Raw genomic sequence first — 18,749 nt, forward strand, 5'->3', positions numbered from 1 at the left:
CACTTAAGTCTGACTACTTCCCTGTATATTGTTTCATGATCGGTGATCAGGCCTACCACCGCCGTGTCATCAGCAAAGTTGATGGTGTTGGAGTTGTGTGTGGCAACACAATTGTGGGTGAACAGGGAGTACAGGAGGGGACTAAGCACCCACCTCCTACCCTCACCAACTTGGGCCGGCCCGTCAGGTAGTCCAGGATCCAGTTGCAGAGGGAGGTGTTTAATCCCTGTGTCCCGAGCTTGGTGATGAGGTTGGAGGGGACTATGGTGTTGAATGCTGAGCTTTAGTCTATAAACAGCATTCTCACAAATACTGAAAAAATATATAAACGCAACATGTAAAGTGTTGGTCCCATGTTTTATCTATTTAACAGTCTGATGGCCTTGAAATAGAAGCCGTTTTTCAGTCTCTTGGTCCCAGCTTTGCTATACCTGTACTGACCTCGCCTTCTGGATGGTAGCAGGGTGAACAGGCTGTGGCTTGGGTGGCTGAGGTCCTTGATGATCTTCTTGGCCTTCCTGTTACACAGGGTCCAGTAGATGTCGTGGAGGGCAGGCAGTTTGCCACCAGTGATGAGTGGGCAGACCGCACCACCCTCTGGAGAGTCCTGCGGTTGCAGACGGTGCAGTTGCCGTACCAGGTGGTGACAGTCCGATAGGATGCTCTCAATGGTGCATCTGTAAAATTTGTGGGTTTTAGGGGCCAAGACAAATTTCTTCAGCCTTCTTCACCGGGTGGACCATTTCAGATTGTCAGTGATGTGTATGCCAAGGAACTTTTCACCTTCTCCAAAACGGCCCTGTCGAAGTCCACGATCAGCTCTTTCGTTTTGTTGAGGAAGGTTATTTTCCTGGCACCACTCCACCAGGGTCCTCACCTCCTCCTTGTAGGATGTCTCGTCGTTGTTGGTCATCAGACCTACCACTGTTGTGTCGTCTGCAAACTTGTCGATTGAGTTGGAGGCGTGCGTGGCCATGCAGTCATGGGTGAACAGGGAAAACAGTTGAGGGCTGAGCACACACCTTTTTTGAGCCCCTTGTGTTGAGGATCAGCATAGGTGTTACCTTCACCACCTGGGGGCTGCCCGTGAGGAAGTCCAGGACCCAGCTGCACAGTTGGGGTTCAGACCCAGGGACCCAATGATAAGCTTGGAGGGTACTATGGAGTTGAAGGCTGAGCTGTAGTAAATGAACAGCATTCTTACATAGGCAGTCCTCTTGTCCAGATGGGGTAGGGCAGCTTGCAGTGCGATTGCATCATCCGTGGACCTATTGGGGAGGTACTCAAACTGCAGTGGGCCTAGGGTGTCGGATAAGGTGAAGGTAATATGATCCTTAACTACCCTCTCAAAGCATTTCATGATGAAGTGAGTGCTATGAGGCGATAGTCATTTAGTTCAGTTACCAGGAACAACGGCGGACATCTTGAAGCAAGTGGGGACAGCAGACTGGGATAGGTAGAGATTGAATATCGCCTTAAATACTCCAGCCAGCTGGTCTGCACATGCTCCGAGGACGCAGCTAGGGATGCCGTCTGGGCCGGCAGCCTTGCGAAGGTTAACACACTTAAATGTCTTATGCCGGCCACGGAGAACGAGATCTCACAGTCCTCAGGAGCGGCCCGTGTCTCCTGCACTGTGTTATCCTCAGAGGGCAAAGGTGTTTAGCTTGTCCGGGAACAAGAAGTCGGTGTCCGCTACGTGACTGGTTTTCCCTTTGTAATCTGTGATTGTCTGGAGTCCCTGCCACATACATCTTGTGTCTGAGCCGTTGAATTGTGATTCCACTTTGTCTCTATACTGACATTTTTCCTGTGTAATTGCCTGTAAACTATTGCTTTATCCATTCCCTTGTTACTACATTTCTTGACCAAGGATCCAATTTTATTTCATTTGTGTGCGCATGTTCTGGGATTGTCCCCTGGTATTCCATCTGGCCCGAAGGCCTTACGAGTGTTAACATGTTTAAAAGTTTTACTCACATTGTGATCTCGCTCTGTGGCCAGTCATTCGGATCAACAGGGGCTTTCATGCAGTACTCTGTGTTGTTTTCCTTGAGGCAAGTGTAAAAGGCATTTCACTCATTTGGGAGTTCTGTGCCACCGGGCATCTCACTGCTGAATTTCCCTTTGTAATCCGTTAAGGTCTTCAAGCCCTGCCACATCCGACAAGTGTCAGAGCCGGTGTAATAGGATACCACCTTACTCCTGTATTTTTCTTTTGCATGTTTGATGTCTTGTCGGAGGTTGTAGCAGGCTTTCTTGTATGCGGCCATGTCTCGTTCTTTGTAAGTGGTAGCTCTAACCTTTAGCTCTAACCTGTTATGCAGGGTTTTTGGTTTGGATACGTTTGTTAAGTCACTGTGGGGACGACAGTCTCTGCACTTATTGAGGAAGCCTGTGACTGACGTGGTAAACTCCTCCATGCTATCAGATGAATCCCAAAACATATCCCAGTCTGTACTAGCAAAACAGTCTTTTAGCCTTGCATCTGCTTCATCGGACCACTTCCGTATTGAGCACATTACTGGTACTTCCTGTTTCAGCTTGTGTTTGTAAACAGGAAGCAGAACGATGGCGTTACGGTCTGATTTGCCGAATGGAGTGTGAGGGCTTTCTATGCATTTCTGTGGGTAGAATAAAAGTGTTCTAGTTTTAGCACCCCTAGTGGCGCAGGAGGCATGTTGGTGGAAGTGAGGTAGAACGGTTTTAAGTCACCCCACGTTAAAGTCTCCGCCAACCAGAAATGCTGCCTCTGGGTGTGTGGTTTCTTGTTTGTTTATGGCCCCATACAGTTTGTTGAGTGATAAAGTGGTGTTGGCTTGTGGATGGATGTAGACAGCCATGATAATTATGGATGAGAACTCTCTTGGTAGATAATAAGGTCTGCAGCTTACCATGAGGTATTCTATAATCAGGTGACTAAAAGCTTGAGTTCCTTCACACTGGAAGCAATGCACCAGTTTTTGTTTATGAAGAGGCACAGCCCTCCCCGCTTAGACTTGTCCGAGGCTGGTGTCATCCACTCGTACCGCTGCATGGAGAAACCACTGAGTTTTATGTTCATAGATTGAGCCAGCCAAGTTTCTGCAAGGCATATAATATTGCAGTTTTTCAAGTCCCTCTGATAGGAGACTCTTGAACGAAGCTCATACATCTTATTCTTGAGTGACTGGACATTTGCCAATAAAATGGGAGTGCCGGTCGATCTTCTCTACGTCTGTCTCACAAGGATGCCAGCCTGTCTACGCCTGTGGCGTTTTGGTAGCCCATGAAGCAAAGGAATAGCGTCCTGTGTGAACAAGGGAACAGCTGAGTCTGAGTTGAAATCAGATTTGAAGTCAAAATCGAGGATAGTAACTGTCGATGCGATGTCCAAAAGTTCTTGGTGGTCATACGTGATAATAGAATCAACTTTCTGTACAAAAAACGTTAAGATAAACTTTTTTTAATGTCTCTAAATAGCATTTGCGTTGAAAATAGTAAGATGTCAGACTTCATTAAGCGCAATCTGTGCCATTTAAAGGCATAGTGTAGTCAACCAAGTCATTTTTACTGTGTTTCATATACATTTCCACACGGCGATTGGAGTAATAATGTGAAATTGTGAAAATTATGATAATGCCCTTTTAATTTAAGAGCTGTTCGAAAAGACCGCCTGAACCTACAGCCTGCTTTGGTGGGATGGAGTTTAGGCCTTCCATGGTAACATCACCATGCAGTAAATGAGTTAGACCAATAAGAAAGAGAATTCCAAACCTCTCTGGCAACAGCAGCTAATTTTCAGTTTTCCCCTGCCCAGTCAGACCACCCCCAGACAATCGTAGCAAAATTCTTGTTTGAGAAATTGCCCTTTGCTAAGAAGCTTTGTTTATTATTTTTGACCATTTTAATTGAAAACAATCACAGTAAGGTACTTAATTACACAGAAAGTATTTGATATTGAGATAAAAACGGCTGCATTGGGGCCTCCCGGGTGGCGCAGTGGTCTAGGGCACGCCACCAGAGTCTCTGGGTTCGCGCCCAGGCTCTGTCGCAGCCGGCCGCGACCGCACAATTGGCATAGCGTCGTCCGGGTTAGGGAGGGTTTGGCCGGTAGGGATATCCTTGTCTCATCGCGCTCCAGCGACTCCTGTGGCGGGCCGGGCGCAGTGCGCGCTAACCGAGGGGGCCAGGTGCACGGTGTTTCCTCCGACACGTTGGTGCGGCTAGCTTCCGGGTTGGAGGCGCGCTGTGTTAAGAAGCAGTGCGGCTTGGTTGGGTTGTGCTTCGGAGGACGCATGGCTTTCGACCTTCGTCTCTCCCGAGCCCGTACGGGAGTTGTAGCGATGAGACAAGATGGTAATTACTAGCGATTGGATACCACGAAAATTGTGGAGAATAGGGGATAAAATTAAAAAAATAAAAAATAAAAATTAACGGCTGCATTGGACCTTTAACACTTACCAGACACCGCCATGCTGTCGCTAATCCATGCAATGGAGAAGATCCAGTCATTATGGCCATCCTGAAAAATAGAGAACCCTCCCATGAAAAATATATATATGTTTTCATTGTATTCCAGGAATTGTATGACAGGGTCCAACATTAACTTTTTTTCCCCTCACTGGTCCGTCAGGCCAGTTGGCCAAAAATCTACTAGCCCGAACAGAATTTCTACTGGCCAAGACATTGGGTGGTTTATAAATACATTCGTTGACATGCTTGTTTCATTCAGCTAGTAATAGGCTACATTTGGTTATTATGGTATATTAAAAAGCTGTGTAATATAATTTAGCAATGTAGACATTACTCTATTCTTAAATAATTGTTGTATTAATTGGATTAACTTTTGTCTCTAAAGTATGTCATTTTAAAATAGGACGTTTCCCCTTTTAAGACAAGGGCTTTTCAAAAGAGATATCTGGCTAAATTACAGGGGTTTTTCTGGATCAAAAACGGGTTAGGTGGTGGGTGTGGCAATGAGCACGGTTGGACCGTCAAAATTTGAGAACATTTTAGAGGGCCCCATCTTGGCAGTGTAGAGAAATTGTAGCATGTTAAGCCAATTTCCTGCAATTCTACACATTTCTCCATGAAATGTTTGCTGTTTTAAAGCAAATTTCCTGCAATTTTACACAAATTTGCCTTGCAGCTGAGAGAAAATGTAGTAAATTTCCTGTGAGTCTACATATTTTCCCATGGAGCTGAGAGAAAGTGTTGCCTTTTTAAAACTAGTTTCGGGCAATTCTATGCATTTTGCCATGGTGTTCTTTTGCTCAAACATAAAATGAATACTGCTAAATTGATTGTTTTTCTAATTTTAAATTCTCCCTGAAAGTCTAACATTTATTTTGGTGATTGTTTTTAAATAATATAATCTTTGAGAACTAGCATAGGTCCATTATCTTTTCGGCATACTTTATATCTGGTTTTAGTCGTTTAAGTTTACACTCAAAGCATTTGTCCATCCAGAAAATTATTATAATATTATTATTTTTTTTTACACTGTTTGGACGTTGGCCCGGCCAAGGACTACAATGGCAGAAGAATCAATGCAATAGTCTCATCAAGAAGAATGCTAGGTGTCTTTTTTGTAGCTTATTTTTGCAGACTATCAACAGTAGCAACTCTTTTCTTTTTGTAAATCCCTTTCCATAAAATAAATAAGCTCAGCGAGTGGATTGATGAGCGCTTTTTATTTTATTTTTTACTCTGGACAGCTTGCGTATGCCGTGTGAATGCATCAATTCATGTAATGCTCAAGAAGGTGACTCGCGAGGAGTGTGGTTGAATAAACAGCCAATCATATTGCTCAAATACAAATAGCATGAGTTTTCCGCATTTAGTCTTCAATGTTTTTCATTGGCAGACTGCGACAGAGCAGGTAAATGTCGAACTGGAACGCCAAAATGCACTGAGAAATTACTTGGGCCAGTGACTGACAAGATGGACTGCCCCAACATGTTTTTACTGGCCCCGGGCCAGCGGGCCATTGTTAATGTCGGACCCTGTATGATCAGACTTTCTTTTAGACTGTCTCAGCCACCACTCACATCTCCCACGCAGACGGGGTCCAGGGTGGGCAGCCGGTAGACAGCCAGGCTGTTGGGGTTGTCTCCACCCGTGGCCAGCAGAGTGCCTGAGGGGTTAAGCTCGATGGCGTGGATCCCACAGCCTTGCTGATCCAGCCCGGACACTGAGCCACTTCCGAGGAAGGGGGCCCCTATTGTCCCCCCAACACCCCCGGAGCCACCTCCTCGGTCCTGCCGGTCCTTCAGCATGGGGATGCGTGTAATCTGCCCTGTCAGAACATCTGCCACAAATAGCTGTGGATAGGAGGGAAGAAACCTTTCGTTAGAGAAATAACAAGGTCTGGAATCTTGTCCTTTTTATTCATAATAGGTCAGTTCAAGGTTTTCCGGTTAACAGGAAATGTTTTTAAAGTTTGTCCATTTTGAAAGAAGAAAAAAAAGAGTAAAGTAAAAGAGGGCAGTCTCTCACCGTATTGCACTTGGTTCCACACACCACCTGGCGGTGGTTGAGCCACTGCGAGGCGAACACCTTGTTGAGGCGGCCCAGGGAGAACTCTCGCTCCTTCAGGATGCCCGGGAGGCGGCCGGCAGCAAAGCCCCGCAAGCTACGCTGGAGACGCCACTCATGCTGCTGCTGAGGCCGGATCTCCCGGCCCTGGAGTGCGTACACCACCGAGCGCAGACTACGCCACCACTGCTGGGCGTGCCGGGACGAGGAAGACACGCGTGTCCGCTTGCACGCAGACTGGCAGCAGCCCACCTGACAGAGGAGAGAAAAAGATAAAAGGTTAACAAGGCTTAAATGAGACGAACAGCACCATGTAAATCAAGTACAGTAGCTAGATTTCCATCCAATTGGCGACAGATTTTTATCCACATTTTCCCCCCACCAGTGGTATGTTTCCACCAAATGGACTTGTTGCGGATTAAAATCAGTGCGAACGCTAGCGAACTGTTTCGGGTGGCAAGAATGCGGACACCTTAAGATTAAGTTTTTTTAAAACGGAGGAGACTGATTAGTTGCATTACTTCAGAGAATACAAACATCTTCCATTGCGAACAAGAGACCGAGAGTGGAGGGGCACAGTATAGGCAGGTCGGCAACCATGCAGACAGTCAGAACTGTGCACTAGGCCTATCTATCGGCAATCAAAAACAGGAATCCCAATGTCTTGGCTTGTGATGTCTAGAAACTTCAGTAAAGCAGAACCTTTCGTCAATGAATAGGTTAGGATATTGAGATGAGCGAGATGCAACACTTATCTGCGCATGTGCATGGATTCAATTCAAGCTGTTCAGTGTGGTACCCAGGGTACCAAAACAGTGGAGAAGTTGTGGAAATTGACCCACTATTACTTTCTGAATCTATGTTTAAAAATATATAAAAACAATTCGGATACAGATTAAGGATCCCGATTCAGTTTTTTTTTTATTGCGTTCACACCCCTACTGGGAACTCTGAAATAAACAAGCTCCAACTGGGAAAAATATTTTTGAAATGGTCATCCAACTAGGAATTACAAATCGGAAACTTGGCATGATCCTAGAGCTGAGGTCACGATTTTTCCCAGTCTGAGCTCGTTTTCTTCAGAGTTCGCAGATGTCTTGAACACACCAATAGGCCCTAGCTCAGCTGTCAGAAGACGATCAGGGAAGTGGAAGAAATTAGGCTCCAGCCTAGGTTAGGTTCATTTTTAATATAAAGAAATCAACTTAATGCGGTACATTTACCCTCTGCACCTTCTCGCGGTAAAAAAAAACGGAACCCTATCTCTCTGCCCAGTCTTAATCCCTCCTTACAATCATGACCCCCTCCCTCCCGCTGCACTCTCTCCCTTCCATGCACAGTACACTCATCCCCTTGAGGCTATGGTCATCACTCCCAGCCCACTGACCCAGATACAAGGAGCCAACTAGGTCAGGATCTAAGCACACACACACACCGTCAGAGACACATTATAAAAAAGCAGGATCCGTACACACACACACCGATATTGTTTTTAAAAAGCCATTAAATAAATTGTTGCCGGCCAAATTCTCCGGGAGAAGAAAAAATAAAATCCATTGCAAAATAATGCTTTTTTATTAATTCATGGAAATACCAGTTGATGTGCTCCAACTTCAAAGGCAATTATATTTCATAAGCTAATAAATCCTCAAGCTGCCTGGAAATTAGTGCAGGGTGTGTGTTTCTATTTTTACTGACGCAAAATACCTAAATTGGTGACGCTTGTTTTGATTTTCCCCGTTTCCAGTGTGCCCGCTGAGAGGGGATTCTTTCTCCAAAACAGAGTAAAGACGGCCTCAAGATCACGCCTTCTTGAGGACAAAGTAACGAGGCTGATACGCATCGCAAGCAGCTCCAAGGAGTTGGACAGTTTTGACTTCCCAACAGTAGCAGCCACTTTGAGACGGCCAAGGTCCGCCGCAAACGCTAGTAAATTAGAGGCAAATTGTGTTCGTCGGGCTCGGTCCTAGCAGTTCTGCTGCCGCCCTAGGCAATATCCACATATGCCGCCCGGGTGTCATGTACCCAATAAACAACATTTACTATAATCATCCAGTAGAACTGTAAAAAGAAAAAAAAAGTGCGATATCATCTGAGCTTTGGAAACAAGTGCTTTTATAAATGCATGGCGAGGGCCTCGTTTCACAGGAGCAATGTAAAATAATCTCTCTCTCTCTTAATGAACCAGCCTTAATGAATTTTGTTTATTTACATATCGAATTTGACTGTACAACATCAGTTTTACCAGTTCTTTATTTTGTGGCCGCCTAAAGTGGCCTTATTCCGCTGCTGTGGTGCTGAATCGCAGCGGGAATGGGGTGTGGGGAGGCCTGCCCTGGTGTTCGTAGACAGGCATGTTTTGTGATTTTTTTAGGCCTAATTAAAATGTTCATGCCTAGGCTAAATTAAAGTTAGAGGCCTAGGTTGTATTTGAAAAGAGCTGTGTTTTATTTGTTAAAAATGTTCATACAAATAGCCTATAGGACAAGAGTTCACAAATATACAAATATATTTTGAAGTTACTGTGTAGGCGACTTGCTCTTCTGGGTTAAATGTTTCTTTAAAAAAAAATAGATATTCATTTATGATTTATAGCAGGGATGAAGGCACAACTTTTCAATACAACCTGTCATGTTTGTATAGATCATTCTACTTTATTATTACAATTTAAGGCTAATTTCTATTCTGTTAAAATGAATTACAATAATCTAAATGTGATTTTGAGCACCGTGAGTGGACGCCCTAATGCTTTATGCACCCAATGTATATGCATGTCCGGTAAATTACAACAAAAAAAGTGTCTCAAAAGCTAGAGGAAAATGTTATGATGTGACAGGGTCCCAAAAGACAGACAGCAAATGACACTGCACTCCATTTCAAATTTACAACGTTTTAGGAATTTCATTCCAGATCATTAATGACAGATGTTTCATTTCAAATATTAAATGTTATTATCAATCACTTGAGTAACAGAATAAACAAACAAGAACTCAAACTCAATTCCAAAAGTTTTTTTTATAAGCTCATGGCTTTGTATTCTCTCTCACCCTTTAATCTGCCAGCACAGGCTCTATGAAATGGTACCTCCTCCCCGTTGTCCACAAAAGGACCCAGGGTGTGGACAACTTGACCTGCAGCCACCCAAACCGTGTCTTCCTTGGCTGGCAAGATGTATTTAGGGGCGGCAGGTAGCCTAGTGGTTAGAGTGTTAAACCAGTAACCGAAAGGTTGCTGGACCAAATCCCCAAGCAGACAACGTAAAAATCTGTCGTCCTGGCCCTGAACAAGGCAGTTAACCCAATGTTCCCTGGTAGGCCATCATTGTAAATAAGAATTTGTTCCTATATATATATATTTAACTTTTTTTTTTACACAAATCCTGTGTGGTTGGTTTCCCCTCAAGAACTGCATTTCAACAGCATCAGAGTCAGTTTTTATCTGTTACCAGTCCCACAAACTGCCTGTACTGTATATACACAGAGTATACCACAATCCATGGCTCAAGGCTTAAAAATCCTTCTTTAACCTTTCTCCCCTTCGTTCATCTACACTGATTTGAAGTCCATTTAATTAACAAGTTACATCAATAAGGGATCAAGGCTTACCCCTGGTCAGTGTGTCATGAAAATAGCTGGTGTTAATGTTTTGTAGACTCAGTGTGTACCTCTAGACTAACCCTAGACCCAGGGATTGATACACCCATTTCATTCCCTTGTTTATTTGAGCTAGCTGGACTCATTCCTCACTCATCCCTAATCATCTCTACTGTATATTTACATATGTCAATATGTTGATGTCTTTCCTACTGTATGAAGGGTTAAACTTTGTTTTCATTACGTGAAATGGTCAAAAAAAATAAGTTTCATTTCATTATAACCTACCAGTGGCACAGGGTTTGCACTTTCGTAGACATTTGTTAGATTGTAAATCACCTCAGACTTGACAGCTGCAGTTCACAAGCACTGGCAGGGCAGACTACACCGATACAGACCAATATTGTCACTGGGGGTACCCGTACTTACTCAAGGAAGTAAACAAACTCCGCCTGACCGGTGAACATGTATGGATTTTTAAGACCTTAATAATGTTTATGAAATTAAGAACTTTACTATTCCATGCAATGCTCCAGTTATCAGAACGCATGATTGCAGTTCATATGAGAACGTGAGTACACCCGAAATAGATCACACACACAGATAAAAAAAATGGCCTGTTAACACTTCGGTGGCAGCAGGAAGGGCATGAACATTTTATCATGACCATGTTACGTAGTGATGCTGACTAATGATTACTGACAAAGAAAAGTGATATATAATTGGTTTCCTAAGTCCTTGATGAAAGTTAGGTTTGCATAGAAAGTCTGCATACAAGCATACTTGAAATGTGTCCACAATAATGACCTTTAATCAAAAACTTTACGGATGTGACACTGCCTGTCCAAGTCAGCATTCTATCTTCACTAGATTGTAGAATTCTATACTAGCACTCAATGGACAAACATTTGTTTGATATTGTTTCATTAACCTTCCGACTTGGTCAGAAACACAGGGGGACAGATGTGAGTACCAAAACAAGTTGTGAGCCATTGCCAAAAGCTATGAAATCTGGTTGACTGAAAATACTTTGAAAGACTTTGTAGTAACAATAACATTCAATTTGGCAAATATAAAGGCCAAATGTAGTCATTACCTCAAAACACACACAATTCAAGGCAAATATGAAAGTAGTTTAATTAGGAAATTAGCTATTTTCATGCTTAGGTTGACCTTAATATGGAATTGCTCATGTGTGTGTATCTGTTTGCTAGTCAGCTAAATTAGCTAGCTAGCTTTCACTTACCAGTAGACAGAGCTGGCTTTCATGATTATTACCCAGTGTCCAGCATGCTGCTAGCACTGGTTGTGCTGAGAAGTCTGAAATATGGTCCAACAAGCAAAATGTTGCACTAGGAAGATATTCTCAATCCCTTGCTGAATGAAAATCTCCCACAATTCCAGTTCATTCAGAAGCTCAAGCTAGCAACATCAAAGCAAAATTAATGACAGACCCACCAGTGTTTCCAACTCTACACAAATGCATATCGTCAGCTGTCACACAGACAGACAACCAGGAATCAATATTATTAACTGTTACGATATGCATTTGTCAGCTAAATTACACATTTATTCTATATCACTCAACTCTCATTTATGAGTCTTGTTTGTATTGAGAGGGATATAGCTTGGGATATAGATGTATTGTTGATGTGTTGCTGTAGTTGTGTAAGGATCAGAGGGACAGATAAAGTGTGCGAGACAAATTATCAATAGGCATATGCGTCATAATTACCTGGTGAAATTTGACCTGCAATATGTAAACAAAGCTGCTGTACTTATAATTCATAAAACCTTAATGTGTATCACTTTGAGGTGATCCAAATGGCAAATTCATCTTTCATCTATATATATACACACACACACATACACAGTACCAGTCAAAAGTTGACACACCTACTAATTCCAGGGTTTTTCATTAAATTTTACTATTTTCTACGTTGTAGAATATTAGTGAAGACATCAAACCTATGAAATAACACATATGGCATCAGGTAATAACCAAAAAAGTGTTAAACAAATTAAAATATATTTTCGATTCTTCAAACTTTGCCTTGATGACAGCTTTGCACACTCTTGGCATTCTCTCAACCAGCTTCATGAGGTAGTCACCTGGAATGCATTTCAATTAACAGGTGTGCCTTGTTAAAAGTTATTTTGTGTAATATATTTCCTTCTTAATGCGTTAGAGCCAATCAGTTGTGTTGTGACAAGGTAGGAGTGGTATACAGAAGATGGTATTTTATCAAATAGGCTTTGTCCATATTATGGTATGAGCAGCTCAAATAAGCAGAGAAAACGACAGTCCATCATTACATTAAGGTCAGTCAATGCAGAACATTTGAAAGTTTCTTCAAGTGCAGTCGCAAAAACCATCAAGGGCTATGAAACTTGTAATTGCGATAGACATTTCTGCAAAAAAAAAAATATTTTTTAACTATAAACCATTTTTTCCCGCTTTGTCATTATGTGCTATTGTGTGTAGATTGATAAGGGGGGGACGATTGAATCCATTTTAGAATAAAGCTGTAATGTAGCAAAATGTGGATAAAGTCAAGCGGTCTGAATACTTTCAGAATGCACTGTAGATAGATATATCTATATACACACATACACGTATGTGGACACCCCGTCAACAAGTCAGTTCGTCAAATTTCTGCCCTGCCAGAGCTGCTCTGGCCAACTGTAAGTGCTGTTATTGTGAAGTGGAAAAATCTAGGTGCAACAATGGCTCAGCCGCGAAGTGGTTGGCCACACAAGCTCACAGAACGGGACCACCGAATGCTGAAGTGAGTATTGTGTAAAAATTGTCTGTCCTCGGTACCAACACTCACTACAGAGTTCCTAACTGCCTCTGGAAGCAATGTCAGCACAATAACTGTTCGTCGGGAGCTTCATAAAATGGGTTTCCATGGCCGAGCAGCCACACACATGCTAAGATCACCATGTACAATACCGAGTGTCAGCGATGGTGGTGTAAAGTTCACCGCCATTGTACTCTGGAGCAGTGGAAATGCATTCTCTGGAGTGATGAATCACGCTCCACCATCTGGCAGTCCGATGGACAAATCTGGGTTTGGCGGATGCCAGGACAACACTACCTTCCCCCAATGCATAGTGCCAACTGTAAAGTTTGGTGGAGGAGGAATAATGGTCTGAGGCTGTTTTTCATGGTTTGTTCTAGGCCCCGTAGTTCCAGTGAAGGGAAATCTTAAAGTTACAGCATACAATGACAGTCTAGATGACTCTGCGCTTCCAACTTTATGGAAACAGTTTGGGGAAAGGCCCTTTCCTGTTTCAGCATGACCATGCCACAGTGCACAAAGTGAGGTTCATACAGAAATGGTTTGTCAAGATCAGTGTGGAAGAAGATGACTGGCCTGTAGAGAGCCCTGAACTCAACCCAATCAAACCCCTTTGGGATGAATTGGACGACAAATGCGAGCCAGGCCTAATATCAGTACCCGACCTCACTAACGCTCGTGACTAAATGGAAGCAAGTCCCCGCAGCAATGTTCTAACATCTAATGGAAAGCCTTCTACCAACTCCCATGATTTTGGAATGTGATGTTCGATGAGCAGGTGTCCACATACTTTTGGTCATGTAGTGTACCAGACCAAAAAAAGTGACATTTTATTTGGAACTTACTCAGTGGCTTTAAAGGGCGAATTGGCTCTGGAAGCCAAAACAGCCAAATACTCCATCTAAATGTGAATCGATTCTTAATTGCAGTACGGTTCTAGAAACATAAATCCCTCTACTTTAATATGACAAAATACTTTCACAAATACAAAATACACACTTAGGGTAGGTACACTGTTTTAACAGTTATTTCAATGACAACGTTTGTGGCCTCAGTCTTCCGTTTACACACAGGTGTTCGGAGACGCTGATAGCTTATTAGCACAAGTAGTCCACTGTCGTCCGTAACAATTTAACCTTTTGTTTTTTGACAATAATTTCTTGTCGCTATGTAAGATAAGTTCCTCGTGCTTCGAAAACCGCACCACAAGCGATGTGTGTTAATGTTCAGAGAGCACCGCGGCCCTTAAAGCTGCAATATGTAATTTTTCGGGCGACCTGACCAAATTAACATAGAAATAAGTTCTACACCTGTCACACATTGAAAGCAAGTCTAAGAAGCGGTAGATCTATTCTATGTGCGCTATTTCTATGCTTCCAGTTCTTAAGTTTAGATTTTGCGTCTTGTACTTTCAGTTTTGTACACCCGCTTAAAAACAGCTGAAAATACAATATTATTGGATATGGAGAAGATGGTACAATGATTCCCTACACTAGAGGTCGACCGATTAATTAGGGCCGATTTCAAGTTTTCATAACAATCGGAAATCGGTATTTTTGGACGGCGTTTTTTTTTTACACCTTTATTTAACGAGGCAAGTCAGTTAAGAACACGTTCTTATTTTCAATGGCGGCCTAGGAACGGTGGGTTAACTGCCTTGTTCAGGGGCAGAAAGACAGATTTGTACCTTGTCAGCTCAGGGATTCAATCTTGCAACCTTACGGTTAACTAGTCCAACGCTCTAACCACCTGCCTCACGAGGAGTCTGCCTGTTACGCCAATGCAGTAAGAAACCAAGGTAAGTTGCTAGCTAGCATTAAACTTATCTTATAAAAAACAATCAATCAATCATAATCACTAGTTATAACTACACATGGTTGATGATATTACTAGTTTATCTAGCTTGTCCTGAGTTGCATATAATCGATGAGGTGCGCATTCGCGAAAAAGGACTGTCGTTGCTCCAACGTGTACCTAACCATAAACATCAATGCCTTTCTTAAAATCAATACACATTAGTATATATGTTTTAAACCTGCATATTTAGCTAAAAGAAATCCAGGTTAGCAGGCAATATTAACCAGGTGAAATTGTGTCACTTCTCTTGCGTTCATTGCACGCAGAGTCAGGGTATATGCAACAGTTTGGGCCGCCTGGCTCATTGCGAACTAATTTGCCAGAATTTTACGTAATTATGACATAACATTGAAGTTTGTGCAATGTGTGCAATGTAACAGGAATATTTAGACAGATGGATGCCACCCGTTAGATAAAATACGGAACGGTTCCGTATTTCACTGAAAAAATAAACGTTTTGTTTTCGAGATGATAGTTTCCAGATTTGACAATATTAATGACCTAAGGCTGCTATTTCTGTGTGTTATTATGTTATAATTAAGTCTATGATTTGATAGAGCAGTCTGACTGAGCGATGGTAGGCACCAGCAGACTCGTAAGCATTCATTCAAACTGTACTTTTGTGCGTTTTGCCAGCAGCTCTTCGCAATGCTTCAAGCATTGAGCTGTTTATGACTTCAAGCCTATCAACTCCCGAGATTAGGCTGGTGTAACCGATGTGAAATGGCTAGCTAGATAGCGGGGTGCGCGCTAATAGCGTTTCAAACGTCACTCGCTCTGAGACTTGGAGTAGTTGTTCCCCTTGCTCTGCATGGGTAACGCTGCTTCGAGGGTGTCTGTTGTCGATGTGTTCCTGTTTCGAGCCCAGGTAGCGGCGAGGAGAGGGAAGCTATACTGTTACACTGGCAATACTAAAGTGCCTATAAGAACATCCAATTGTCAAAGGTATATGAAATACAAATGGTATAGAGAGAAATAGTCCTATAATTCCTATAATAACTACAACCTAAAACATCTTGCCTGAGAATATTGAAGACTCATGTTAAAAGGAACCACCAGCTTTCCATCTGTTCTCATGTTCTGAGCAAGGAACTTAAACGTTAGCTTTCTTACATGGCACATATTGCACTTTTACTTTCTTCTCCAACACTTTGTTTTTGCATTATTTAAACCAAATTGAACATGTTTCATTATTTATTTGAGGCTAAATTGATTATATTGATGTATTATATTAAGTAAAAATAAGTGTTCATTCAGTATTGTTGTAATTGTCATTATTACAAATAAATTAAAATTGGCCGATTAATCGGTATCGTTTTTTTGGGCCCTCCAATAATCGGTATGGGCGTTGAAAAATCATAATCGGTCGACCTCTACCCTACACTAGCTTGTTTTGTCACCAACTGAAATTAGAATTTTAGCAACCAGGATATTTCTGCATAGTGCAGCTTTAACAAAACCCACCCCCTACAAACGATGCCTTCCTCCAATGACTTACTTGTGTAATGTAATGGAACCAAGTCATGATCAAGGGCTAGAAAATACTCTCCCCCTGGATAGAAACTTGTTGCAGGTTTAGAAAGATCACTGTTTTCATTACTTTTAATTCTACCCCGTGATGTCACAGAGAAGCATATTTTTTAGCACTTTATATTTTTATGACACTGGTAGTGTGCTGGAGATGATGAAAAGGACGTTTAAAAGTGCCGGAATTGTCCTTTAACATTGCCTTCCTAATAATAATAATAATAATACCTAACAACCTAGTCCAGTCTAAAATAATATAAGTTAGCTAACTAACTACAATAATTCCTATTATTTTACACTACTCTCAGATTTACTCTGGTATATCTCTATTGAATGACATGAAATCATATTTTTTCACCGTCCCCTACAACCCAATAGTTCATCCAATGCATAATTGCCTAATGTGGTACTGGTAGGCCTAACGCTAGGCCTAACCAACACGTCACAAGTATAGCTAAATGTATTGTTATAAACAGTTAGTTAACAAGTTAGGGAAACTGTCAATGTAATAAAATAAAAAACAAAGAGGAACAGTCAAAGGAAATCATGAAATAGATACGCTAACTAACGTTAGCTAACTAGCCAGTGTGTGCTAGCTAGCTGTTACATTATTGGCTAACAAGCTAATTTAGCAACACAGATTGAGTTCCGGTAGCTACCTAGCTGTCTATGAAGCTACAGTTATTTTATTACGTTTTCAAAACAAATTGTGCATTTTAGCTGCGTGGCATGATCTATCAAGCTAGCTAACTTCCAACCTGTTAGCTAACGTTGCTAAGTCAAACATTCAAAACAAAATGGTAACATTAGCTGGTTTGCCTGAATCGCCACTGTTTCCGCCTACCTGTTGTTGGTCCTTGGACTCCCCTGCCTTCCTTTTCCTGTTAACTGTTTTTCTCGCCATAATCTGACACACACAAGTCCCTCACCCACATGGAGGGTAATAATGACGCTAGGTACTGGGTCATATAATGGCGATTAGCTATTTTGTTGTCTGGCTCTGACCGTAACAGCATGCGGCGGGGAAGGAAGATCACATAGGGTGATGTTGACTAGCTAACGTTGGTTTCCCCTCCGGCTTCCAAAACTAAAACTATAGCTACACGCGTAGGTTAGCTTTTAACCTAAGAAAATGTGCTTAAGTGGAGGCTAAATGTAAGGCTCTCCTCCATCTCTCTTTATATATTTTCTACACCCTTCTCTTTCTTTACAAATCGCGTCACCAACCGTAACAACATTGTGCCGCGCGCAACCGCAGTACAATTCAACAGCAACAAAAACGTCGAACGTGCACATACGCTAAAGCGTGCGCGTTCATGAACTATTTGTAATTGACGTCATACTTACGCTCCTCAGGTTTGAGGAGTTAGCGAGGTAACTTTGGTCAACTCTTAGTTCGACTCAACTCAGGATAACCGCTCATTATAATGAGAACATTGACGTTTTTGTCATTTTTTTATTTAATTTAACCTTGTTATCTAGACAAGTCAGTTAAGAACAACTTCTTGTTTACAATGACAGCCTACCAAAAGGCCTCCTGCGGGTTAGGGCTGGGATTAAAAATGTAGGACAAAACACACAACACGACAAGAGAGACACAAGATTCTCTCTGATTAAACCAATATTGAACTCTTTGGCCTGAATGCCAAGCGTCATGTCTGGATGAAACCTGGCACCATCCCTACAGTGAAGCATGGTGGTGGCAGCATCATGCTGTGAGGATGTTTTTCAGCGGCAGGGACTGAGAGACAAGTCAGGATCGAGGAAAAGATGAACGGAGCAAAGTACAGAGATATCCTTGATGAGAACCTGCTCCAGAGCGCTCAGGACCTCAGACTAGGGCGAAGACATGACTACAACACCATTAAGTTTGCCGATGACACAACAGTCGTAGGCCTGATCACCGACAACGACGAGACAGCCTATAGGGAGGAGGTCAGAGACCTGGTCGTGTGGTGCCAGGACAACAACCTCTCCCTCAACGTGATCAAGACAAAGGAGATGATTGTGAATTACAGGAAAAAGAGGACCGAGCACGCCCCCATTCTCATCGACGGGGCTGTAGTGGAGCAGGTTGAGAGCTTCAAGTTCCTTGGTGTCCACATCACCAACAAACTAACATGGTCCAAGCACACCAAGACAGCTGTGAAGAGAGCACGATAAAACCTATTCCCCCTCGGGAGACTGAAAAGATTTGGCATGGGTCCTCAGATCCTCAAAAGGTTCTAGAGCTGCACCATCGAGAGCATCCTGACTGGTTGCATCACTGCCTGGTATGGCAACTGCTCAGCCTGCGACGCAAGGCACTACAGAGGGTAGTGTGTACGGCCCAGTACATCACTGGGGCCAAGCTTCCTGCCATCCAGGACCTCTATACCAGGCGGTGTCAAGCCCTAAAAATTGTCAGACTCCAGCCACCCTAGTCATAGACTGTTCTCTCTGCTACTGC

At 42.6% G+C, this 18,749-nt stretch overlaps 1 protein-coding gene across 1 annotated transcript in view; it reads right to left on the reverse strand.

The window, feature by feature from the left end:
* The window catches only part of LOC120063872 (DDB1- and CUL4-associated factor 12-like), a 30,795-nt gene extending 13,228 nt beyond the window's left edge, over positions 1 to 17,567 (reverse strand). The window contains exons 1-4 of the mRNA XM_039014192.1: positions 17,145 to 17,567; positions 6,481 to 6,771; positions 6,033 to 6,305; positions 4,444 to 4,504 (exon numbers count right to left, since the gene is read on the reverse strand). Coding sequence (XP_038870120.1) covers positions 4,444 to 4,504; positions 6,033 to 6,305; positions 6,481 to 6,771; positions 17,145 to 17,204 — 685 coding nt within the window. The 5' untranslated portion in view covers positions 17,205 to 17,567. The remainder of the gene's footprint in view (positions 1 to 4,443; positions 4,505 to 6,032; positions 6,306 to 6,480; positions 6,772 to 17,144) is intronic.
* Positions 17,568 to 18,749: the final 1,182 nt, after the last annotated feature.

The sequence above is a fragment of the Salvelinus namaycush genome, chromosome 2 (assembly GCF_016432855.1).
Source record: "Salvelinus namaycush isolate Seneca chromosome 2, SaNama_1.0, whole genome shotgun sequence".
In the NCBI taxonomy this organism is placed as follows: Eukaryota; Metazoa; Chordata; class Actinopteri; order Salmoniformes; family Salmonidae; genus Salvelinus; species Salvelinus namaycush.